The following is a 26,897-nucleotide window of genomic DNA, read 5'->3' on the forward strand; positions in this document are numbered from 1 at the left end:
GTTATAGGTGTATAGAAGTCAAAAAGGCACCAGTGTTTTTTAAAACATTTTGCCCCATTTGCTTTATCATTTATTTCTCTTTCTCACATACATGTACATGCTGTCTTTCTGAAATATTTGAAAATAGTTTGCATGCCCCTTTACCTCTTAATATTTCAATTGTATTTCTTTTTCTTTTTTTTTTTTTAATTTTTTTTTTCAACATTTATTTATTTTTGGGACAGAGAGAGACAGAGCATGAACGGGGGAGGGGCAGAGAGAGAGGGAGACACAGAATCGGAAACAGGCTCCAGGCTCTGAGCCATCAGCCCAGAGCCCGACGCGGGGCTCGAACTCCCGGACCGCGAGATCGTGACCTGGCTGAAGTCGGACGCTTAACCGACTGCGCCACCCAGGCACCCCTCAGTTGTATTTCTTAACAAAATTATTCTTTTATGTAACCACATCACAGTTATCAAATTCAGGAAACTGATACAGTACTTCAATCTATAGTCAATATTTCAATTTTGTGAATTGTTCCAATAATATCATTTACTGCCCTCCAGTACAGCCTCTTTAGTTGTCTCTTGAGTTTAAATTTGTACTGGTTCCTCAGCCTTTATTTGTGCTGTGAGATTTTTAAAAGAATGAATTCATAGAATGTTCCTCAGTTTATTTTTATCCATTTCCTTGAGATTAGATTCAGGTTATGCATCCTCAGCTCAACTACTTATACGTGATGTGTCCTTCCCAGAGTATCACGGCAGAACCACATGATGTCTTTCCATTCCTAGTTGGCAATGGCAACTTTGATCCACACACTCAGGGTGTCGTCCTGTTTCTTCACACAGTGTAGTTACTTATTTTCCTCTTGCAACTAATAAGCAATCTGTGGGAAAACACTTTTGTTACTTTTTTCTAATTAAAATAATGTCTTTGTAGAAATTTTGAAATATATAAGTAAGCAAGCCAAAGTTAGGAAGAAATTGACTTGGAAACATGGAGATAGCTACATTGTAGTGCATATTGGTATAATCTCTGATCTACAGCATAATAGTGATAATGATAAACGAAAGGATTATACCTTAAATGCTGTTTGGTAAATTGCTTTATTCACTTAGCAGTATGCTGTGAATATTTTCCTATACATCACTGAGTTTTCTTCTGTGATGTTTTAGTGGCTACAGTGTTGCATGGTGTATAATCCTTTGCCTATGGATTATTCTGTGATGTTTGACTTAGTCTCGCATTTCAGGTACAAGAACCTCTTGAGTGTCCAGGCTATTTAATTGCTCTTCTTTCTAGGCTCTTTCTTTTTTCTTGCAGCTTGAGGGAAGCACTGCTGTACTGTTAGCACACGTGAAATTTTCACTTCAACCATGGAGTCCTTGACCTACCGTTCTGTCTGTTCCACAGTTTGATACTACCAGGCTGAGTTCTGAGTTCTTTTCTCTGACCATTTCTGAGCCTGCAGTGGCACACATCTGCCAGTTACATAAAGCTATTTCTGATTGAGCTGGATTGTTTTCATGTTTTGTTAATCTGTACAGTATGTTGGGATTTTTGTTTTATTCCAGATACATCGTTTTATGAGTTAAATGGACTTTTATGGGCTGACTTTCTGAATAGAGCTTCTGGCTAAAATGTATACACACCCACCACAACCAAAAACATACAAAACAAACATGTGGAGCACAGTTTATCTTTTTGCTTGGAACTTTCTGTTATCTGAATTCTAGTTAACCTATATTTATATTTTGGGCCAGGTTGTGTGGAAGATCTCAGAGCTCTTACATGTTAGGATCACTTGGCAAATTATCATCAGGGAATCTTTACTGGAGATAGAGATTTACTTAAGATTTTCCCCTTTAATGCTCATTTATTTGAAAATCTCTCATCAAGTATTTAGTTTGGGGCCAGTTAGGTAAATGGAAATATAAACTCTCTGTGTAAGATATGGGTCAGTTAATCGATCATTCCATTACTTCTACACTTCAGTACAGATGCAACAAAATTACATCTGAAAGGCTTATTATGTATAGAATCTCTATTGACTTAAGGTGGAATCGTTGTAATCCTAGTGAATTTTTTGAAGTCGCTTCATTATTTTTAAGTCTTTCTTTACACTTTGGGAAATAAAAGCTACTATTTTATAAATGGTGAAGTACAAGTATATCAAATGGACCAGTTTCTTAGAGCGCGTGGGTGGCTCAGAGGCAAGTTGAATGCCCAATTTCAGCTCAGGACACGATCTCACAGTTTGTGGGTTCAAACCCCATGTCAGGCTTTGTGCTGACAGCGCAGAACCTGCTTGGGATCCCTCTCTCTCCCTCATTCTCTGCCCCACCCCTGCTTGTGCACACGTGCTCGCTCTCTCTCTCTCTCTCTCTCTTTAAATATAAACATTAAAAACATTTTTTTAATGGGCTGGTTTCTTTTCATTGTCCTTAATATACGAACTCTTCTTGAGGTAGGGTAATAAGGTGGCATTGAGAAAGGTGAAACAGTTTTCTGCTATCTTTATCCTTTTCCTTTTAAGATCTTAGTTTACTTTGTTTTGAAAATAATCGTCACACATCTTCAGTATGTATGTAAAATATATGCCTGGAAAAAATATAAAGGTGTTTAATAATTTGGTAAGTGATCTAGCAGTCTTACTGGAAAACAATTTAGTTCTTTTGACGTGAGACTTCTAAATGTGTAGATTAATTTAGACATTTTCAACTGTTTTTTTCTTTTGCAACCTGGTGGTGTAAAATTGCTAAACCTGTCATTGTGATTGGCTTACAGTGATTGAAGTTTATGTAAAACTTGTCTTTTTTCCTTACAGTTTGGTGTGTTCTTATCCATGTGATTGCTGTTGTTTTAAACGATGCTTGCCATCTTTTAAGAATGAATTGTAGCTTAGAATTTGTTATCACTTATTCTGCATTACTAGCAATATATGGAATAATTTCAAGGTGTATACTTTTGAATAAATTCATAAAATAATTTATAACATTTGTGTTTAGTCTACATGTAGAAGTTAGTTGGCCATCATGCTGAGAGGTGTCTCTCTTGAGGAACTCCTCCTCATTAAATTCAGTGGCTTAGTATTGCAAACTATTTGTAGATTTATCTTTTTTTTTGTCCTGAGATACAGTTGTTATTAGTCAACATGTTTACAGTGTTTTTTTTAATCAGTTAGTAAATTTCTTTTCCAGTGTACTTATGTCTTAAAATATACTTTTGAAATTCTTTATTTAGAGGAATAGTTTACTCTTTTTAATCCATTGATTTATATTGTAATTTTCACAGGCTTCTGGAATTTAGAAGTAGAGGGGCTCTTAAAGGTGTGCCCCTCCTCCTTTTTTTTTTTTTTTTTAAGCCACATCACTGATGGATGGACTTGGTGCCTCTGCTTAAATATTAGCAAAGTTCTTTGCCCAGTGCCTTACAGCTGGCTGGTAGTGCCCTAGACCAGGATTTGAATCCAGGGCTTTCTGATTCTAAAATCTGTGTTCTTCCCATTATGCTATGCCATTTCTAGATGCATGGAGTTTTTCCTGAGTGATTTTTTTTTTTTGTAATTCTTACAAAATCTCTCTGAGGTATATTTTATCATCCCGTATTTGTAAGTGAAGAAACCAGAGTTCACTGATACTTACCTAGCATAATGCACTTGGTTAAAACCCTGGAATTGGTATTCTATATCTCATGATTTTACCACTGAACTGCTTTCTCTGTTCCTTGGTCAGGAGTGGTGGTGGAGTTACGGAGGAGTGTTGTTCATGAATTGACATGAATTCTGTTCACTTTTTAAAATACCATCTGAGATTGCCATTTCCATGGCATCAGGTCTTCTGAATTAGGAACTGGTGATGGTAGGATAAAGATGATTGAAGTGAAGGGGATACATTGTGACTATGGGAGAGTTTGCACAGCTGAAGACTAGGAGAGGGTCCTCGAGAGCAGAGATGGGAAAAGCTTGGGTGGGAAGGGGTCTGTACAGCACTTCAGATGCTTTGCTGTTTGTGGCAAAAGATGGAAGAGTGTTGTTTACTACTCAACTTCCCTAAGACCCTGTGGCACACCTCTGGCATAGTAAACCCTGAAATACTGGTTTTACTTTTCTAAGGTTTCTTCCCTATTTAGAAACCTTCCATGATTCCTTGCTTGTCCCTTCCAGTCTAAATTTCCCCATTCAACAGCTGAGACCCTCCCTAATCTGGTCCTGTGACTTCTTAGAACTTTTCCGGAGTCCATCACAAAAATTCTCCTGAGCAAGCAGGCCAGCACTCCACACTGGACCTCCTCCCTGGGTCGTCACTTTTAAATTTGCACTCCCGTTTATGGTGTTTTTACTTTTCCTGTCTTCCGAACCTTCAACGTGTCTTTATAAACCCAAACGTTATTTCTGCCTGTAGAAATCATGTGACTCTTGAAGCTGAATAGAAGTTTAACAGATAGTAGTATTCTGTTTATTTCATTTCCTGCTCTTTTCCCCTCTAGTCATATTATGAACTTAGAGTAGGAACGTTTTAGGTTCTCTTTTCCGTTTCCTTCCTTCCCTCATTTTGTTTCCCTACAATTCCTTCTCCCCTTGACCCTTCCTTTCTCTCTTCTGCACCCTCCGCCTCTGTCCTGGGTTTGTTTGTTTGTTTGTTTTTTATCTATCCATTTATCAACTCATCTGTCTTTTGTGTCTTTTGATTTTTCCTTCCCATCTGTCCTCCCTTTTTAATTCCCATCCAGCTGTCTGCCCCTACTGTGCAAGCTTGGGCAAGTTACCTCTCCTCTCCTCTCCCCTCCCCTCTAAAAATAGGGTATAATGTTATTACTTCATAGAATTGTTTTGATGATCCAGTGAATTTGTAGTGAAAAAGTTCTCAGCAAGCCTGCCAGGTAATAAGCACTCCTGGATATTAGCTTTTATTGTGATTGTTGTACTGTTTTGTATATTCCAATATATAAAACAAACGATAGGATTTTCTATAAAAGGAGAAGTAGTTTTCCTTTTTTTTTGCAAATAAAAGTAGATGATTGTTTTTAAAAGTAGTTAAAGAAGTTAGTTTTGAACTCTTAAATGTTTTGACAGTAATCTAAAAACATTAATCATATTAGCAGTCATGATTAAGGTAATTATTTCTGCTTTGAAATAAATTAGTTTTTCATGTATTACATTCTTAATTGCTTGCCATATGGACTAATTTTGTGCTAAGTTCTTTGTATAAAAGTATATTTTGCCTTCTCTTGAATAAGAATTTAGCTGGGTATGGAATTCTAGGTTGACAGTTATTTTCTCTCAGCACTTGGAAGATATTTTATTTTCTTCTGTGTGCATTGTTTTTGTTGAGAAGCTTTCCATTTAATTTTATTCATATGTAAGTAAAGTGACTTATTCCACTTGCTTTTAAAACAAATATTCTCCAGTTTAGAATGATGTATATAGAATATGACTCTTTACTTTCTTTGCTCAAGGTTTGTGATTCCTGAACATGAAATTTGTATCTTGCCCATATTCTGGGAACTTCCCAGCCTTTATCTCTTTAAATATTGCCTTTTATTATTTCTCTTCCTCTGGGACTTCTCTTAGACTGTGCTAGATCTTATTATTCTATTTTTCATTTCTCTTGATCTCTATGCATTTTGCATGTAATTCTTTTGTACAGAATTTTTGTATAATTTCCTTTCTCTCCGCTGCTTCACAAATTCTCTTCAGTTTTGTTTAATCTGATGCTTAATTCTCTAGCTACTATATTTTCTTTTTTTAAGAAACATTTTTATTTGGTTTTCCAACAAATGTTTGTGTTGCTTTTTGCATAACATTTTCAGTTTCTTCTTTTAAGGCTGCTGATTTTAATCTTTCCTGTTTTATAGCCTTTATCAGATAAGTGTTCATCTAAAGTTCTCAGAAGGTAATCCTAATAACTGTTGTGTTTCTTGCTTTTACTTGTAGCATGTTGTTTGCTTATACAGTTGGTAAATTTTTATCTTGAGCTTGCCAGTGGGGTTTTATTTGTGGGAATCCCACATTCATTGTCTTTTTGTTCCCTCCATTTGCCTGGGGTTCCAGGAGTCTCACTGGCTTGTGAACCTACTTTTGTGGATTTCTCATCTTGAGGGTCTTGAACTGTGCTGGTAGTATATAAATTCAAATTCTGTACCTGCTGGAGTATGCCTAGGATTACAGGTTTTTATTTTGTAGACAAGTTTGTGGACACTCTTCTCTAGCTTCAGTGTTAAGTTCAGGCCAAGACAGACGAGTTTCTGTATCTTCTTCTACCAGTATACTTTCTTTCTTTCTTCCTTTTTTTTTTTTTTTTTTTTTTTTTTTTTTATTAGACATTTTATCATTGAAGGAGTAGACTATTCTGGCTGGCTGGCTTTATTCTAGGTAAAGGTGTGGTTGGGTGGGGTGGGGAACAGTGTGTGTGTCTCAGTTCTCATCTCTTGGTTGCCTTTTCTATCCAACTGATAATCAAAACAACTTATAATTCCTAAATTTCATTCATACAAAGATTTTTATATTGTTTATCAGATGTATTGCTGGAAATGGAAATCCTCATCATATTCTTTTAAATGTGTGTAGTATTGTATGTATTATCTGATTGCCATTCGCCCCATACTGTAATTGGACATTGATAGAACATTATCCTGTGAGTGATGCTTTATTCAGTGATTCATTCAGTCTTTTAACAGATACTTACTAAAGTAAGTAGTTGAGGGTCAAGTATTGTGTTCATGTGCCTGAATGAAAAGATGGAAAATAATGATTTTTTTGTCATGTTTTGTTTTAAATATGAGTCTTTAATATCAAGGAACTCAAAGTTCATTAGGGAGAGATACATAAATAAACCAGTGTGAAAAGATGGCATTAGAATTTTGACAAAAGAGCAGCGGAAGCACAGATTTACAGGAAAATCTCTCTCCAGGAGGCAATGGGGACTCCTGTAACCCTGGATGTACACGAGAACTTTTTTCTTTTTAATTTCTTTTGTAATAGCTTGAACTTTTCAAGGGTGGCAACTAGCGAAGATAATCTTGCTTAGTGTTACACTGGAAATGGTTTTAAGAGGCAACCATGTTTTTAGTAAACTTCTGCTAGAATAATGGCTTTATTGTTGAAACAAAGTACTGGGGAATTGAGACTCCTCTCTCATTTTCTTAGGTCAAAAAATTAAAGAAGGCAGTGGGAGTTTAGCTATCACAAATGCTGAAAGTGAGCTTGCCTGCATGCCATGATATACAGGCTACTTAAATCTTCAGGCCTTCCATGAGTGTCATATAAAGCATGTCTTTAATATTCATTTTAAAATAAATGTTAAAGGAAAGCAAGCTGTAACAAGTGTTAAATATTGAACTGCAATTACAGTGTTTTAATTTTACCCCATTTTTTTCCTCATGAAAGTTTTAAGAATATTATACTAGGAAGGTTTAGTTTTTTGTTTTTTTTTTTAAGTTTATTTTGAGAGAGAGAGTCAGGAGTGGGGGGGGGGGGGGGGGGATGGGCAGAGAGAGAATCCCAAGCAGGCTCCATGTTGTCAGAGCAGAGCCTGGTGTGGGTCTTGAACCTATTAACTGTGAGATCATGACCTGATCTGAAGTCGGACGCTTACCTGACTGAGCCATCTAAGCACCTGAGGAAAGTTTAGTTTCTCTTGTTGAGCCCTTCATTTCTGTTTTCATCTTATAATTATCCATTGGAATTTCTTAATGTGGTTGTATACAAAGGTATTAAAATGGTTCTCACTATTGTAAATTGTGCTTTATTGAATAGCTTTACCTGTATAGTTTTTTCTCTATGAGATGAATTTCTAGGACTGAGATTTTAAGCCAGAGTATATGAGCATATCAATTCTGTATTGTCTAAATGTTCCCAAAGAAATTGCTCTGATTAATTGTGTTTCACTATCATTTCCCTTATAGTTGCTTAACTCTTTGAGGATATGTTTTATAGAAGTATTAAATGTCTTTCGCATAATATTCCTAATGATGATAGCATAACTTACTTTAGAAAAGAATATGTATCTGCTTTTGTGAAATGAGATTCATTAGTGAGAAGTTGACACTTTGATTTTAATCCTTTGTTCGTTTAGTTAAAAAGTACTGGTTTCTTGGTGTGAATACCATTGAGAAGGTGGGGTGTTTAGGAGATGTGCCTGCACATCTAACGTGCCTGCAATTTAATAATTTAGTTCCATGACCTCAAGCAAGGAACTAAATCTACACATTTCAGATTTCCTGTTTGGGTATTATATTGCTTGGAAAGAAGCAATGTCCTTGTTTTTGGATTTTAATTGCTTAGAAAGAAGCAATATACCTGTTTTGGGAATTAAACCCAAAGATTTAAATTTAAAGATTAACTGTCTTTAGAAGTTTCAGAATGAATTTAATTAAGAAGAGAGCTGTTGTGATGTTGGTAATAATTATGAATGATTGTGTCATTTGTAACTCTAGGAAAATTAAATAGTAAAGTATGTATTTGTCTTGTTTAATCTGAACTTTTCCTGTGTGCAAAACACAGAAAGGTTTTGAGATACATACTAAGAACATAAACTTAGTTTGTATCTAAGGATTTAATGTTTGTATGATATCATATGAGATCTTAAACTTCACTTCAGCATTAAATAACACTGATATGTAGTACATTTACAAATAGTTTCTTTAAGGTATGCTTTACTGTACTTTTTTTAAAGTTAAAACCAGGCAGAGAAAACTTGATTCTTTACTGTTAGAGTTTAAAAATGTGTAATGTTTATTTCTGGTCTATAGTACTTCATTTTCAGTAAATAATAGTAAAAAAAAGTACCTATTTGAAGAGTAGATTGAATACATTTCCTGTAACAATTTAATTAAAATCTTTTTCTTTAACACTAGGGGGCACTCTTGACTTACGGATTCATATCTAAATTAATCTTCATGCATAGACTGTGGAATGAAATGAAATTATCTGAAAACATGTTATTGCAAACTGAATGTTGACTTCAGAGAGGATTTGCATTATCAAGCTAATTTTATATGGCAGTGTAAATAAAAGTTGATCCTTAATAGTGGCAGAAGAATAATGAACCTTATAAAATGAAATGCCGTAGATTGGAGGAAATGAAAGTATTTCAGTGCTCTGTTCACTTTCATGTTGACTTTTCTAAGTGGGTTCTAAATGGTTTTAAAAACCCATTATTTCTAATATCTTTCTCATTTAAAAAAAGTCTAGCACCACGTTTTGCTCTTAGCAGGTATTTAGTATATATCTGAAGAAATGAAGATAGTCTTAAGATATGACTGAAGGATGCAAACTAGCAGTAAATTTTAAGCATTTGAAAACCAAAATGTTTTGCTACATTCAGGAGACCTATTTTAGGCGTGTTTTCATTCACTGTGTTTTCAGTTGGGATTTTGTAGATGCCCACCAACATGTATTTTGCCAGAGATGGGTTTCTAAGGCTTTTGTCTTAATTCAGAGACTGTGGAACTTAAGCTTTGTGTGGATTAAGTAGACAAAATCTGCATCATCATAATTGCATACTTATCACGTGTCAGCACTGTTGTGTGGGCTTTGTATATATTCATTTCTCCTCATCACAACTCTGTGAGATAGGCACTTACTGTTACCTTTGTTTAATAGATAAGGAAACTGAGCCCAGAAAAGTTAAGTTTTCTGGGTTCAAACTTAGGCAGTCTTGTTCTAGAGTCTGCTTCTAAATCACTGTCCTCTATTGCTTATCCGGAGAGAGGAAACTTAGCATCAAGAGAATTATTATTGTTATTTTAGACTCAGTTTTTAAAGTCAGTGTAATTTAAAACACCTAATTTATAGACACTTATCATTTCTCTTATGAAAAAGGATCATTGAAATTCAAAGTTAGAAAGGGGCCTTAGAGTCCATTTGCCTCTGTCATTTTATAGAGAGGAAGAAATTCCATCCTAGACAGAAGTTACCAACACAGCGTTGTACAGCAAGTTACTTGTGGAAAGGGATGCGAAGCTCAAGTAAATATCCTGGCTTACAGTGAAGTGGAAAGAAGTGTGATGTTGTGGAAATAATATTTGACTAGAATTTTAGATGGCTCGAATTTTATTCTTGCCTCTCCTCATTTACCAGCCTGCATCATCAGAAGCTCTGTTTCTTTGTGCTGTGTGAGTATAATAATGTCATCCTTAATTTAGTCTATTGGTAGTTGTGAAGGTCAATGTGATAATGATTGAAGATATTCAGTAAACTTTAAAACCCTATACAAATAAACAAACGTATATTGTGGTATTTTTATGACACGTTCTGTAATCTTTTATTTTTAATTACTTGCATCTTTGTAAACCAGTTTATCGGCAATGACAAACTTACTTAGTGTTGCTGATTTATAGATGTCTTTCAGATCTCTAAAAAATGTATTGAGTTATGCCATGTGTTACTTTGCCACATGGTGTTTTACACTTTTTATTTACTTAAAGCTAAAAAAAAAAGGTTTTTGGATTTTTCTCACACTAAGTGAAAAATTATACTTCCGCTTTATGGATGAAGAACATAACAGTAACGTGTATCGAATATTGCCCATGTGGTGTTTCTGACCATTTGGAAATAGCATCCAGGATCGTCCTCAAGCTGGATATAGTGACTTAACTGAAATAAAAATAAAAAACTTCAGTGAAGTTGAAGTGTTTTATTTCTTGGCATGGTGATAGGCATGGATTTGCTCTCTTAAACGTCCAGTAAGACATAGAATAAACATTTTCTGTTTATTTTTTACAGGAATAATAATGTATTTGTGGCCTTGGACATGAAGCAATCAGTCTTCTGTTACTGTTAATGTAGTGTCAAGGACTGATGTTGTGGGAAGCATGGACCTAATGAACGGGCAGGCAAGCAATGTTAATATTGCTGCTACTGCTTCTGAGGTAAGAATTTTTAGAAGTTTAGCTATAGAGTTTCTTACCTGGCATTCTAATTTTTCAAGCATTATGGTTGGTCACAGATTTAACTCAGAATTTGAGAAAAGGGCTACAAATTTTTAAATTTTTTTTTTAATTTTTTTTTCAACGTTTATTTATTTTTTGGGACAGAGAGAGACAGAGCATGAATGGGGGAGGGGCAGAGAGAGAGGGAGACACAGAATCAGAAACAAGTTCCAGGTTCTGAGCCATCAGCCCAGAGCCTGACGCGGGGCTCGAACTCACGGACCGCGAGATCGTGACCTGGCTGAAGTCAGACGCTTAACCGACTGCGCCACCCAGGCGCCCCAAATTTTTTAATTTTTAAAAAGCTTTTGTTTTTTATTTTTAAATGTTTATTTGAGAGAGAGAGAGGGAGGGAGAGGGAGGGCGCACACAAGTGGGGGAGGGGCAGAGGGAGAAGGAGACACAGGATTCAAGCAGGCTCTGTGCTGATAGCCTAGAGCCTGATGTGGGCTTGAACTTACAAACCTTGAGATCATGGCCTGAGCCGAGATCGAGTGTCAGACGCTTAACCAACTGAACCACCGAAGCACCCCCCCCCCCCAAAACTGTTTTAATTGTTCCATTCATGTGTTCTATACATCTTAGAAACAGGTAATCCTTATTCACTTAAGGTATGTGACAAATGATTACTTAAAACTTTTTCTTGGGTTTAGTTAAAAAAATTTTTTTTGATGTTTATTTTTGAGAGAGAGACAGAGAGAGAGAGAGGCCAAGCATGAGCAGGGGAAGGGCAGAGAGAGAGGGGAAGGGCATAGAGAGAGAGGAAGACATAGAATCCGAAGCAGGCTCCAGATTCTGAATTGTCAGCACAGAGCCCGACATAGGGCTTGAACCCACAGACTGCGAGATCATGACCTGAGCTGAAGTCAGACGCTTAATCAACTGAGCCACCAAGGCGCCCCTTGTGTTTAGTTTTAAAGGATACATAGAATGTATATATACATACATAGACTGTCTTTTTAGGGTATTTTTACATTGCATGAACCTTGAGGACAATAATACAAGTGAGAATAAAAGATTCTTTTTTTTTAGAATCACATAATTTTGACACTGTCCAGATCCCTTGATTCCCAGTCTCTTAAAGGAAATCAAAAACCATTAGGCTGAAATGTTGGGAGGGGTGTAGCTTAGAGTGTAAAGATGGAAGTGAAGACTGAACTAGATGCCCATCTCTCTAGTTAATGTGTTGGGATTTTATTTGTGCCTCACAGTTTTTCTTTTTTGCTTTACCTTTAAATCTAGAGTACTTGCCTTCTTTCCTTAATAGCTTAGCAAACAGCTCCTCTATTTCTCCTTTATTTTTCTCTTGTTACAGAGGATGAGAATAATGTTTATGACCTTTTAACACGTTGGCCTCAAAGTTGCTTAGTAACTTCAACTCCATTTTGCCCCAGCCAGTTACTTAGGCCTTGCTGTCAGTGAAAATATTCTAAGTCTGTGGTTCCGATTATTTTTCTTATGCTGATGATTTCTGTATTTCTATCTCTAGCTCTTGCTTCCCTCATACATTTTCATTAAGCATTTCTGATGAACCAGACATTTTATGTATAATATGAACAAAATCCAAGTTACTTGTTACTATTCTGCTCTACAACCTGTAAAGAAAATAGTCCAACCCCTTTCTCTGACTTTTAATAGCGTTACCAATTTCCCATCACTGTCTATATCAACACTGTTTCCCTAGCCATCTAAGTTTGATATTTAGATTTGTCATTAACTCACTTCTACTTTGTGTATCACAACCCATTTTCTCATCACAGCAGGGAGAATATGCGAGCAGAACAGAAATTCCAGTTCTGTAATGTAACCACGCAAGTGATACCCCATTCTCTCTGCCACATTCTGTTGGTTAGAAACAGGTCACAGTGCTGCCCACACTCAGGTGGAGGGAGCTCCACAGGATGTGAGCGCCAGGAGATGCAGACACTTGGCAGCTGTTGTAGAGCCTGTCCCGCACTCCTCCTCTCTAGGATCCGGCCCTTTTCTCCTTATTTCGACCAGCACCATCTGAGTTTGGTCATTATTTCTTGTCTAGATTATTGCAGCAGGCTTTTAGCTCAGTCTTGGACTTCCATTCTCTGCTATTTTGGGTCCGTTTGACTATAATTCAACCTTAATGTTCTTAAAATACAGCTCTTAAGCTTTTTTTGTATCCCCAGATTGTCCATGGTTCCCCATTGCCTGTTAATTAAATGCAAATGACCCTAAACCTTTTATTTAAGACTTTCCTCATAATGGCTCTAAATTTTCTTTTTAATAGACTTAACTCCTGATAATTATCAACTTGAAATTTCATTCTAATGAAAGAATACTACATCTTGCTGATGTTTGTATAAACCATTCTTTTCCTACTTTGGTTACAGCCTTGTCTGTATTAGTTTTTCTACATGGAATTTCTCTTCTCACTCCAGTGTGCCTCTCCCTCTCACTGCACAAAAAAAATACATTTTGTCTGTCTTTCAAAACCTATTTCAAATGTTATACTTTCAGTAAAGTCTCTTCCTGATCCCCTCAACAGATAAGAGGTTTCCTATTTTGAAACTATCACTTTAAAAATCCCACTTTTAGGGGCGCCTGGGTGGTGCAGTCGGTTGAGCGTCAGACTTCAGCCAGGTCACGATCTCACGGTCCCTGAGTTCGAGCCCCGTGTCAGGCTCTGGGCTGATGGCTCAGAGCCTGGAGCCTGTTTCCGATTCTGTGTCTCCCTCTCTCTCTGCCCCTCCCCTGTTCATGCTCTGTCTCTCTCTGTCCCAAGAATAAATAAACGTTGAAAAAAAAAATTTAAAAAAAAAAAATCCCACTTTTAAAATAATTTTTTTCAATAAGTGTATATCACTTTAATTCCTCCTTGAGACAGGGATTATATTATTATATGTTTGTATATATGTTTATATTACATACATATAATATATATGGGTGTTTTTATAACCATATTTTTGAATATGTTAAGTGTATATGTATATATATATAGGATATTTATAACTATATATCCTGAAACATTTGGTCTAATATTGCAGGAAACAGTACACAATTATTTGTTATATAAAATAGATCATTTTACTGTAAAAAAAAAAAAAAAAAAAAACTGCCCTAAAAGTGAATGAATTACATCAGGCCTCAGAGTAATACAGTTTAGCATATGGTAAGTGGAAAAGGCTGTCTTTTAAATTGTTCTACACTGTGGTAAGAAAGTAAAATTTAAAAATACATATTTTTTGCCTTTTCTTAAAATAGAGATCTATTAATATAACAAAATGCAAAGATCCCATAAGTCTGAGAAGCTTATTAAATGGATAAAATACTTGATCTGTGTGATTGACTTCCCTGTCTTAGTATCTTTATAGTTAACCTGTACCAACGCTTCTGAGATCAGAAGAGTTGCAGTGAAATTTTTCTTTTCCAGATATTGAGAGGTGTCAGTGGTTTTAATGTTGTCGTGAATATAGAATTACTACTCTTCCCTTAGTGGACGTTATACTTAAATACTGTGTAGCTAATCAGTATCAACTTCTTTATTGGTATTGGGGAAGCAGATAGATATCCCTCTTAATTTCTTAAGGTTCTCCTCTAATGGCTTGTAAGGAGGAAAAAAAGGAAAGTGATTACTTGTATTGATAAGCAATAAAATTGCCTTTATGATTTGCTAACTTGAGTGAGTTAAAAACTTGGAGAAAATTGCCAAGTTATGTTTAAAATTAATGTCTCCATTTGACAGAATGTATTTGGTTATTGGGGCAGTAACATGTCTGTTTGAATGTTTGACATTATAAGTAAATTTCTAAATTAGTCTTGGGATATAAAATAATGATGTTGACATACTATAATCAGAATTACAGAGAATAAGCACACAAAATGCTGTTAGGAAAAATGATTATGGGACGTTGGGTTTCTGCTAGATATGTAGAGGTTGGAATTCATCACTCCTGTCCTCACAACATGAAAAAAAACGAACAAACTGAAAATCAGGAACTCTTCTTAGCTTTCTCAGAAAATTGATGTTACAGAGCAAACTGACATTGATGACCCAAAAACTGGAGAGAGGCAAATAGGAAATTAATTTACCAAGAGTATAAATCACTCTAGCCAGAAATGGGTAGAAAAACTTAAGCTGTAGTTGACAAATTGCTGGAGGCATTGTGTAGACTAGCAACTAGCTTGAAGTTAGAAACTCCTGAAGGCCCAGTCTTAGGTTCTCCCAACCCCCACTTTAGTGTTTTACCTCCAGAAGCTCTACCAGGTTCTCACAGTGAAGATCAGAGAAAAATACCCTCCTGCTTCTAGCGGGGGGAGGGGAAAATAACCATTCTGAATTATACCCAGTGCATTCTCTTCTCCCCTGACCTCAAGGGAAACTCCTTTACCAGAGACCTACTTGGGGCAAGAGAAATACCCAACACTAGCCCCCTCCCGCCTTTCTCATTTTCTCAGGGATCAGCAGTGGTGGTGGGGTACTGAGAAGTACTTGAGGTCACAGCCCAAGGGCATAGGCTCACAAAAAGACCTTATAGAATACTCTCCCCCCCCCCCCCCACTTCACCACCACATCAACAGGGCTCCTGTATAATAGTGAAGGATTATAGCAGAAGGAACTGCAAGACACAGATTCTAAGAAGGAGTTTCTAGGGAAACCCAAAGACAAAAAGAAGGACACTAGAAGAATTGAAGAGTAGACACATCAAGTACAATAAACAGTAAACACAGCATAACTCCTACCTATAGAAACATAAATCCTTATACTGAAGACCTGTTTACCTCTCACTTCCTATTACCCAGTACATTATGTCTGGTTTTCATAAAATTACAAGGAATGCTAAAAGGTAAGAAAAAGACGTAGTCCGGACAGACAAAGCAGGTACAAGAGCCAGACTCGGGTCAGATATGGCAGAGTTTTGGAATTCTCTCTGGATAATTAAAATAACAGTGATTAATAATGCTAAGGGCTCTAATGGAAAAAATGGACAACTTGTAAAAACAGATGGACAATGTAAGCAGGAATACTGAAAGAAACTATTAGAAATCAAAAACTTGGTGACCAAAATGGAGAATGACTTTGGCTCACCAGTAGACTGGTGGCCAGTAGTCAGTCAGCGAAAGAATTAGTAATCTTGAAGATATGTCAGTAGAAACATCCAAAACTAAAATGCAGAGAGAAAATAGAATGAAAAAAATGGAGTAGAATATCCAAGGACTGGGACAATGACAGAGGGTGGAACATACACGTAATGGAAACCAGAAGGAGAAGAGAAAGGGGCAGAGAAATATTTGAAGTAGTAATGGTTGAGAATTTTCCCAAATTAATGACAGATCCTTTCCTTTGAAATGATTTTGATACTTAGCTGCTAATGAAAGTGAGAGAAAACAGAAAAATGAGGCATAATGACAAGTGTTCAAAACTGATGGATAACAGCTGGTAGTTTGACATACATATTTATACATTGGCAACTGAAATTTGGTGATTTTTTTTTGTGCCGTTAACTGTAGCCACTATTTAATAGAGCATGATCTAATATGTTCTTATAGCAATGATGCTCTGATTTCAGCCAACTGAGGCAGAGTACATTTTTATCTCGTGGTACAGATGAAGTAGAAATTGAACAGAAATAAACTTTTCAGAGCCAAAAGCCACCTATTGTTTTATATGTAATAACAGCAAATTCAAACTTAAAATAGTAACCTTAAAACAGAAAACTGTTAACTTTGTAGTATAATGGGAAGAATAGTATCAATTGTACTATTGCAGACAGACACCACTTAACAAATATGATCGGATTACTTAGTTAATGAAGTTCTGAATGTTTTATGATTTAGGTTATGAAAATAATTTGTATTTTTCTTTAAAACAGTAGTTTAAAAATTATGAACAGAGGTATTCTTCTCCCCTAACTTGCCTTTACCCCATTTGAGAATCATAGAACTTGTTAAAATCTTTTATTTCTGTAAGAAATGATAGGATGTCAGGATGAGGAAACTGACAGACAAGAAAATGACTCATGTAAGAACCTAGAAATTTAAAGAGATTAGATTTTTCAGTTGTCTGAGCCTTTATCTGGTGCTCTTCCAACTAAGCAGCGTGTTGTACCCGGTTTTTCTACCGTGTTTGTCGACCCACTGTTTTCAGTTTAATGCCAGTGGAGTTTCTGTGGCACTGACTGTGAGACAGTATTAAAATGGCTGCATTTTCTTTCAATTTAACAGAAAAGTAGCAGTTCCGAATCATTAAGTGACAAAGGTTCTGAACTGAAGAAAAGCTTTGATGCTGTGGTATTTGATGTTCTTAAGGTTACACCAGAAGAATATGCGGTAAGCCTCCTGCCTCCCCTTTCTCCAGTTTTTGCACATAACTTACACATTGATGCTATTGAGCTAGAATTTGTACAGCACAGCAGAAGGAGGTGGTTAAAGAAAACTGGCTAGGGGCATTGATGGAGAGACTAGTCCAGCAGTGGAGCAAACAGGAATGATGAAATGGGGAAGGGAGAAGGGCTGGGGAGAGGTTTAGAGCAGCTTCCTATGTTACACTCTCAGCTTGGCAGATAATAATACTTCCCACCTAAAACTAATGTAACATTGTGTGCTACTCAAAAACAAAAACAAAAACAAAAAAACAACACACACACACATTAGGAAAAAAAAAAAAAGTGAGTGCTTACCTTTGAACTGATTGTTTTTGTCCCTCCCTGTACCACCTCCCCAAGCCACTGTGCTTTATTGACCTATGTAAGAAGTATTTTGACTTTTTTGTAGACTAAAAAACTGAAAAATGAAATTTGAAGGCATTATTGTGATACCATGAAAGATACCTAGAAAAACTTCTATTTCTTAACTGACATAAATGTTCATTTATTTAATTTCTGTTTCTCCATTAACTTGTTAACAGCATCTGTTGATTTTCTGATGTTGAACCACTCTTGCATTCCAGGAATAAACTGTATTTAATCATAGCATGTTATTCTTTGGTACGTTATTGGGTTTTGTCTTCTATCTGTAGCCTTAATTGAGATAGAGATAGGGCCATAGCCATATGCAGCCCTTAGATGTGAGTTGCCACTACCAGTACAATTTCATTGATTTTTATAAATGGGGAAGAAAACCTTTTTATTAATATTAGATTTTATATTACTGTTAGGGGGAATACAATTTAATAGTCACAATAATACTGCTCTATGAACCAGTAGATCTGATTTTTGGTTTTGATTTTGATTTTGATTTAATGTATAACTGTCCAAATTTTTAAATTATTTTTCTTTTCTTTTTTTAAAACATTTGTTTATTTTTTCAAAACCACACTCAGATACTACCTCACGCCAGTCAGAGTGGCCAAAATGAACAAATCAGGAGACTATAGATGCTGGTGAGGATGTGGAGAAACGGGAACCCTCTTGCACTGTTGGTGGGAATGCAAATTTGTGCGACCACTCTGGAAAGCAGTGTGGAGGCTCCTCAGAAAATTAAAAATAGACCTACCCTATGACCCAGCAATAGCACTGCTAGGAATTTACCCAAGGGATACAGGAGTACTGATGCATAGGGGCACTTGTACCCCAATGTTTATAGCAGCACTCTCAACAATAGCCAAATTATGGAAAGAGCCTAAATGTCCATCAACTGATGAATGGATAAAGAAATTATGGTTTATATACACATTGGAGTACTACGTGGCAATGAGAAAGAATGAAATACGGCCCTTTGTAGCAACATGGATGGAACTGGATGCTAAGTGAAATAAGCCATACAGAGAAAGACAGATACCATATGGTTTCACTCTTATGTGGATCCTGAGAAACTTAACAGGAACCCATGGGGGAGTGGAAGGAAAAAAAAAAAAAAAAAGAGGTTAGAGTGGGAGAGAGCCAAAGCATAAGAGACTCTTAAAAACTGAGAACAAACTGAGGGTTGATGGGGAGTGGGAGGGAGGGGAGGGTGGGTGATGGGTATTGAGGAAGGCACCTTTTGGGATGAGCACTAGGTGTTGTATGGAAACCAATTTGACAATAAATTTCATGTATTGAAAAAATAAAGGAATACCTGAGAAAATGGTTTAAAATTAAAAAATAAACTTCACAAAATTTAATTAAAGGAAAAAAACAGGAATCTACTCCTGAAATCATTGTTTCACTATATGCTAACTAATTTGTATGTAAATTTTAAAAAATAAAATTTAAATAAATAAATAAAAACATTTGTTTATTTTTGAGAGAGAGAGAGCACGAGCATGAGTGGGGGAGGGGCAGAGAGAAAGGGAAACACAGACCTCAAAGCAGACTGCGTGTAACATTGTGTGATTAGCACAGAACCCATGGACTGCGAGACCATGACCTGAGATGAGGTCGGACACTTAACTGACTTAGCCACCCAGGCACCCCTTTTTGTTTTATTTTCTAACTTTACTTCATTTATGTCACAAGAAAATATGAATAGGTATGAGATAATTTGAAGTAATCATATTTAATGGTACAAGGGCTAAATTTCCATTTTCTGTAATCCCTTATAAAAATGACTCTTTTTCTGAAGTAAAAATATGAGTATTCAATATATTTTAGTATAGAATATAATTCTAATTTAGAATATATGTCATGTCCTAGAATTCCCAAGAAATTGTCATTTTTTACTTTCTATTTCAGGGTCAGATAACGCTAATGGACGTTCCAGTATTTAAAGCCATTCAACCAGATGTGAGTAGTTTTAAGAACTTTTCTTTTAAATATACAGAATGGTCATTAATAGTATCCCAAATTAAGAAGTTTTAGAAATGTCAGATTCATATTAATGTTTCAGTGTTTAAAGATTTTGATGTGACTGTCCATATACTATTCAGGCATCAGAAACTCATGTGGCAGTCATAAACACAAATCACTGAGTCACAGGCAGGACTGATGAATCATTTTGGATGATTAGGCTTTGTCACTCTTCTGAGGGGGGCACTAGACTTAGGGTGAATGGTCACCCAAGGCTTTGAAACTTTTTCATGGGAGAATGGGAATGAGAAACTGGGTTTCACAACTCACTACAGCAGTTTTTTCCCTTACTTTATTTATGACTTTAAAGTATGACTCTGTGTTGACATTTTTAGAGAGAAGAGGGAGGATCAAGGAAGGCATTTTTTACTTTTATTAAAAAGGAGACTGACATTTATTATGCATCTACCTACTGTAAGCCATTTAGTATGCTGTGTGTGTGTATGAACTTGAGTGTGGTAATGTATATTACTGATGAGAAGACAGAAAGACAGTTGTCCTTGCTGCACAGCTAAGTGTAGGAATTGGGTTTCAAACTGGTGCTTTTTCTATTTCTACTCTTACCAAGTAATAATACAAGTATGATTTTGCACCCCAAAATGAAGTGTGATAATACCAATATTCAGTACCATAAGATATTTTTTTAATTCTTTTGGGAACAAAATGTAGTGTATTTGTTGTATATAAAAGTGTGCAGTGGCCTTGAATGCTGTAATTACTATAAGGAGTTAGAGAAAACATCTGTATCTTAAGTGGTGTAGACAGTGTGATTTTAAAGTAAGTTAGTTAATGTCTTAGTATCTCAAGTTTGTCATTTACAAAAGGAAGGAGTGGGCCTGAATGATCTCTGAGTCCCTGTCATTTCCACAATTCAGTGTTTTCCTAACATTTGCCCTATACCATGAGGATTCTCTCAGTAGAACCATTAGATTAGCAATAGGAGGAGCAATCTGTTCGACACATAACATGCAAACAGAAAATGGCTTTTGTATTTAAATGACAAAAACTTGCATTTCCTCACATCCCTGAACAAAAGAAACTAAATTCTTTACAAAAATTACACTTTTTTTGCCCAGAAATTCAGCCATCTTATCTATAGACAGGTTTTTCTTTTGAATAAACTGCAGTGATCATATTACTGTTTCATAGGAGAGTAGTCCTATCCATTGGATACACAGTGTGAACCACTTACATAACTTTACATTTTCTAGTAGCCACATTATGAAGTAAAAATGAAACCGATGAGGGGCACCTGGGTGGCTCAGTCGGTTGAGCATCCGACTTCAGCTCAAGTCATATCTCATGGCTCGTGAGTTCAAGCCCCATGTAACACTGTGTGCTGACAGCTCAGAGCCTGGAATCTGCTGCAGATTGTATGACTCCCTCTCTCTCTCTCTGCCCCTCTCCCACTCATACTCTGTCTCTCAAAAATAAGCATTAAAATTTTTTTCTAAATAAAAAATTAAACAAATGGAATTAATTTTAATAATTTTATTTAACCTACAACATCCAAAATATTATCAGTTTGACTTTTAATCAGTATAAAATTATTGAGCATTTTATATTTTTTGTCTACTAAGACCTTGAAATTCAATGTGTGTTATACAGTTACAGCACATCTTTATTTGGAGTAGCCACATTTCAAGTACTCACTAACCATTAGTGACTAGGGGCTTTGGACATTGAAGATCTAGATAATAATTACTGAAGACATGGAATTCAGGTCACTATGGGAATTTTTTATCTTCCTGAGACATCTGACACTACTTTGTGAAATTCAGAAGTGAGCCTTAAAATTCCTTGGTCCCACTTCCTTATGTAACTTAATACCAGTCTTACTGATTTTTTTTTTTAACATCCTGAGTATCTTCTCTATCCATTTCCTCTCTACTCCCAACACCCCAATCCAAGATACCATTTTATCTCAGTTGTAGTACCTTCTTCCTGATCTACCTGCATCCATTGACCCTTCTAAACTCTTTTCTGTCCAGCACCCATAGGAATGTTTTCGAATGTGTAAATCTGCTCATAAGGATCCCTCTGCTTAGAACACTTCAGTGGCTTTCTGTTGCTCTGAGGATAAAGACAAACTACCCTAATATGGTCCACAAATCTCCTCGTAGTTTTGCCTCCTTATGTATCTTCTGCCTCATTCTAGTCTAGCCACACTGGCCTTTTCATCCCTGTCACCACTGAGCCTGTGTACATCCTAGTTAAGTCCTGTTCATCCTTCAGTTCTTAGGTCAAGTTTGACTTTCTCAGGGAAGCTTTTTTTTGTCTTCCCGGCGGTTCTCCTAGCGCTCTCTGCTTCTTCACTACACTTGTCAGTTGCAAGTTTCCATTGATGTTTTGTGATTCAACAAGTATTTGCTGAGCATCTGTTACATGCTAGGCGCTGGTTTCGTTGCGAGAGATACAGCAGCAAACAGACTAAAATTCCTGCCCTGGTGGATTTTATATTTGAATGAAGTGAGCTAGATAGTGTGTCATGAAAAACATAAAGCAGCCAGAAGAGAATAGAAAGTGAGGACAGTGGGGGTTTTGATTGCAGACGGGATGGTTTCAGGAAGCCTTCACTGTGAAGGTGCCATCTGAGCAAAGACCTGAAGGAAGCGAGAGAGTGAATCCTGGGTGTTTGGGGGAGAGTGTTCCAGGCAGAGAACAGCCAGGACAAAGGCCAGTGAGCTACATGATGGAGGGAGGGAAGGAGTGAAGTAGAGGAGGGAGGTAGAGTGAGGGCTAGATGGTCTAGGGCCTTGCAGATTTACTCCGAAAAAGATGGGAAACTCTTGGACGCTTTTGAGTAGAGGAGTGGCAGTTTCTGACTGAGATTTTCAGTAGCGCTTTAGGTTAGCTGTGACTGCTGACTCAGGTAGGGAGTTAGGGCGTGGTACCAAGGACTGAATCGAGGAGACCAGATAAGAGAGCAAGGTGGCTTGGGTCAGGATGGGATCAGAAGAGGTGGTGAAAAGTTGTTAGACTCTGCATGCAAGAGTAGTTGAGGGTGATGCCAGGGTTTTTGGCCTGATGCCAGAAGCATGTACTTGATACTCTCTGAGATGGAAAATTATTGTGTTCACAATTCCTGGAGCTGCCATTCATATAAGAATATTATGTGTAATGTTGCCTTGTGGAGAAAGGCCAGAGCCTTTTGGAGGAAAGAGCAGGAGTTCGGCTTTGGACATGTTTGGGTTTACAAGTCTGTTAGAACATTGAGTTGGGTGATATATATTACATTACTTGTCCAGGTTGCAAGTGTAGTTTGAGAGAAGTCCCCATAGAGATACTTAAAGTGTAAGGTGAGGTTACCAGGAAAGTGAGTATAGATGAGAGAAGGGTCCTACTTGGTGCTTAAGTGGAATTCGCAAAAGATGAAGAAGCAGCAGTGAGTGATTTGGGAGGAAAATCAGGTTATTAGTATGGAATTAGATGAGCCAAGTGAAGGAAGTATTTTTAAGAAGGAAGGAGTGATGAGGTGTGAAGGGTGGTTCATCGTGTGCTTATTTGGTTAATTGCTTGCTGCTTCCACTAGGTTTTAAGCTACATAAAGGCAGAGACTGATAATTTTGCTTCCACTGTTTTATCTGTCTGGCATGTAGTGGGGCTCAATATTTTGAATAAGAAAATGAATACAGTGTTCAGTAAATATTTGTTCAGTGAGACAATGTTTTTAAAAATTGAAGCAGTAACTGTTGAAAGAAATGATGTAGCACAAAAATATTCTTGTTATGTATTAGTCTCGCATAATCCTCAAGATTACATTAAATCTGGCAGTATAAACAGGACTTTTGTCATCTGACAGAAAAATGTTTTCTATTATATTTTGAAATTTTCAAGACCTACAACAAGACTTAAAGACTAATAAGATGAACCTCTCTGTACCCACCTCAGCAGTGCTTTGAGCCGCTCTGCGTTCTGCCCCGTTCTCCCTCTTCCCTCCTCCCATCCAGCTAGCCACTATCCAGTATTGATTTGTATCATTCCTGTGTATTGAGCTATATTTCCTCTATGAGTATATATGTCTCTTAGCAGTATGTGCCGTTGCACGTTTAAAATTATTTATGTGAAAGGCATCCTGTTGTTTTAGTCATCTTTAGCTTACTTTTTATGTTCAACATTGCTGACTAGCACCCATGTTAATATATGTACTGTAGTGCATTAAGTACTGACTTGAGTTGTAGAGTATGAATGTCTTTGAGTTTATTAAAGACTGCCCAGTTGTTTTCTGAAGTGTTTGTTCAGATGTTTATTATGTCAAAACTCTTGCTGTCGACAAATAAAAGATTAAGCCATGATGTCAGTCTAATGTATCAGCCTTTTTATTAGCATAAAATGCATAAAACTTCACATACTGTGAAAAGATAGTGGTTATCACTGAATCGAATAAATTTATCTTGATATTTCTGTCCATTATTTCAGTGTTCAAGTCTCTATATAACTTTATGTAAAACTTTAAAAATTGTATATGTACTTGATGAAGCTTTAAAAGATCTTTAGTTCACTAAAACTACTAATCAAAACTCACTATTACATGTGTGTATCTATTTCAGGTGATGCTTTATTCACGTTTTCCAAAATGAAATCTGTACTAATGTAAACTTAGAAGAATAAAGATTCTGAATCCAACTATGCGGTTTAGTGATTTTAGTTGCAGGTCGGTGATTAAACCACACAAGTCTCGGTCAGTTTTCTACAATAGAGACAATTGCTGAGTTACCTGGAACTTTTTACAATATATATCTCTCATTAATTCAGTTCCCTGAGTAGGACCCTGTAATTCCTACCTGTTTGGGGAATTCTGTATTCCCAAGTCTTCTGTGTTAAGTAGAATTTAGCCAGACTTGTTCTACCTGAACTTGTTCTTAACTTGTAGGAAGAAAGGGGCAACTATACAAAGTGCAGCTGTTTTCTCAGAATAAAGTAGCTTATCTACAATGTCTGTTATACAGTATGCCTGAAAACTGCTTGGGGGGAAAAAGGAAAAGTTGTAAGCCCTTTATTTCACTGTAGAACCTTATCTTTGAGGTGTCGAAAAAATTGTTATGATATAGGGACTGTTCTCAGTCATCAGTAGAAAACTCGCTAAATAAAATCACATCTTTTTTTTTTTTAACAATTTTTTTTTCAACGTTTATTTATTTTTGGGACAGAGAGAGACAGAGCATGAACGGGGGAGGGGCAGAGAGAGAGGGAGACACAGAATCGGAAACAGGCTCCAGGCCCTGAGCCATCAGCCCAGAGCCCGACGCGGGGCTCGAACTCCCGGACCGCGAGATCGTGACCTGGCTGAAGTCGGACACTTAACCGACTGCGCCACCCAGGCGCCCCATAAAATCACATCTTTAAGAGCAGATCTGAATCAAACGAAATGCTAAGGCTGGTTTTTCTCCAACCCTGTATCACACCCAAAGGTACCTCAGATTGAAAGAAGGAAAAGGAATAGATTTTGGTACTTTGTTTCTTAGTTCTTTTGTTTTGTGGTCAGAAGAATGCAAAACATTCTTACCAATGAAAAGAATATTAAAGGAAGGTTCATCGGTAATTTTAAAACTACTCATGGTAAGACCACAACTACATAGAAAAAATGTTTGCTACACTTTTATTTTTAATGGTTCCTTGTCTGCGTGATGTGCACTGTCTATCCATTTTTAATGCCATTCAGAAACCTGGGAGTCCTTCTTTTCCCTTTTCTCTCCATCCTGTTTTCCTTCTTCTTCAATTGGTTTTACCCCCTAAATAACTTATCTCTCCTTCCTCATCTCTCAACTTTGAAAGATTATTTATTAAAAGAGTACAGTGTTTTTATAGGGCTGTACCCCATCGGCTCTAGAAATGTGAGCACTCCTTAGTGTCTGTGCATAGTTGTTGGGCCTGCGACCGGTCTCAGCTCGGCCAGTCATCTATGTACTGACAGATCCCTCTCCATCTGAACACATTGCCCTGATAGCTGTTGCTACAGAAATGCTAAGAATCTTCACTTGCCCACTGGCCCAAGCCGTGTGGCCAAATTTGGAAGCGTCTGTGGATGGTGATCCCTCCTCTCACACAAAACCCGGCTTTTCACACTTTCCTCCTCTCAGTAAGCAACCATCTCTTAGTGATGGGGAGGGCGCACAATGATATGGTTACTGAAATTGTGATTATAGTGATACAAAGAAGGAGAAATGTTAGTAGCTCTGTTGTTTATATTCAACTACTGTTCATGTGTCCTTACAACTCTTACTTACATGGAGCTACTCATTCTCTCTTTTCATGAGTTAAAACCAGTTTGGGGCATAAATTGCCATGCATTTTGCCACTTACTTTTTTCTTTTTTGGTCTGTGTCTAACATTCACAGCTCTGAATGGGTGCTCACAGATTTTTACTTCCGTAATTTCATTTACTTGAAAATTTATTTCAAAGCCCTTTGGATCCCCAAAAATAATTTCCAATGGCAAAACATAAAAGGGAGCCGGATGACTTGTAGTTTTTTTCAGCTTTGCCATTTATAGATCGTGCCATTAATAGAATCGATTTCATGTCTTTGGCCTTTTAAAAAATTACTGAATCTATGAAGTAAAGGATTTTGGACCATTGGATCTATATAATACCTTCTAGGTCTTCCAGAAATTCCCAGAAGTAGGATTATTTTTATTGGTGACTTCAGAGTAAGGTCTGCAGTTATGTGTAGTTCTCACTCAGTAATAAATATAATTTTGATTAAAACTTCAGGAAACTTAAGGACGTGATACAGGTTGAGTGGCGATCATGAGTCAAGCTCTTACAGGTTGGGAGTCTGTTATACCCTCACTAGAACATAAATTCCACAAGGGCAGAAAACTTTTGTCTGCTTTGTTCACTGATACATCCCTAGTGCGTAGAATATTACCTGTTCTGTATTTGAGTTTGGTAAGTGACCATTCCCAAGCTTTATACTGTATGGCCTCCAGGCATGTCATCTCCTAGTGTTTACTGTGTTTGGAATCATTTCTGCAAGAGTCTGTTACTAGTCCAAGAAAGTGACTTTTATAAAATCGCGTTTTCTTTATGGAAAAAGGAGTTTGGGGTTTTTTTCCCCCACCCACAATTAGGAACATTTTCAGGTGTTTTGCCTAGTATGAATTATTTAATGCTTAGTAAGGGCAGTTTAAGGATTCTATGGATTTATTAATTTCTCGTATGAATTTTCTGGTATTTAGTTGAAGCTCTGCTCTTGTTAAGGTTTTGTTTTTGTTTTTGTTTTGTTCACATTTCTTATACATATAGAT

At 36.7% G+C, this 26,897-nt stretch overlaps 1 protein-coding gene across 7 annotated transcripts in view; it reads left to right on the top strand.

Annotated features, from left to right (window-relative positions):
- The window catches only part of RALGPS2 (Ral GEF with PH domain and SH3 binding motif 2), a 168,698-nt gene that overhangs the window by 25,648 nt on the left and 116,153 nt on the right, over window positions 1–26,897 (top strand). For 6 of the 7 annotated variants that reach the window (XM_023247647.2, XM_023247649.2, XM_023247645.2 and 3 more), the window contains exons 2-4: window positions 10,709–10,854; window positions 17,110–17,214; window positions 19,536–19,586. In XM_023247647.2, the coding sequence (XP_023103415.1) occupies window positions 10,798–10,854; window positions 17,110–17,214; window positions 19,536–19,586 (213 nt within the window). In that variant the 5' untranslated portion in view covers window positions 10,709–10,797. Of the gene's footprint in view, window positions 1–9,867; window positions 10,099–10,708; window positions 10,855–17,109; window positions 17,215–19,535; window positions 19,587–26,897 lie in introns of all 7 variants that reach the window. The other variant, XM_023247646.2, reaches the window with a different exon arrangement.

Source organism: Felis catus, chromosome F1 (assembly GCF_018350175.1).
Source record: "Felis catus isolate Fca126 chromosome F1, F.catus_Fca126_mat1.0, whole genome shotgun sequence".
In the NCBI taxonomy this organism is placed as follows: Eukaryota; Metazoa; Chordata; class Mammalia; order Carnivora; family Felidae; genus Felis; species Felis catus.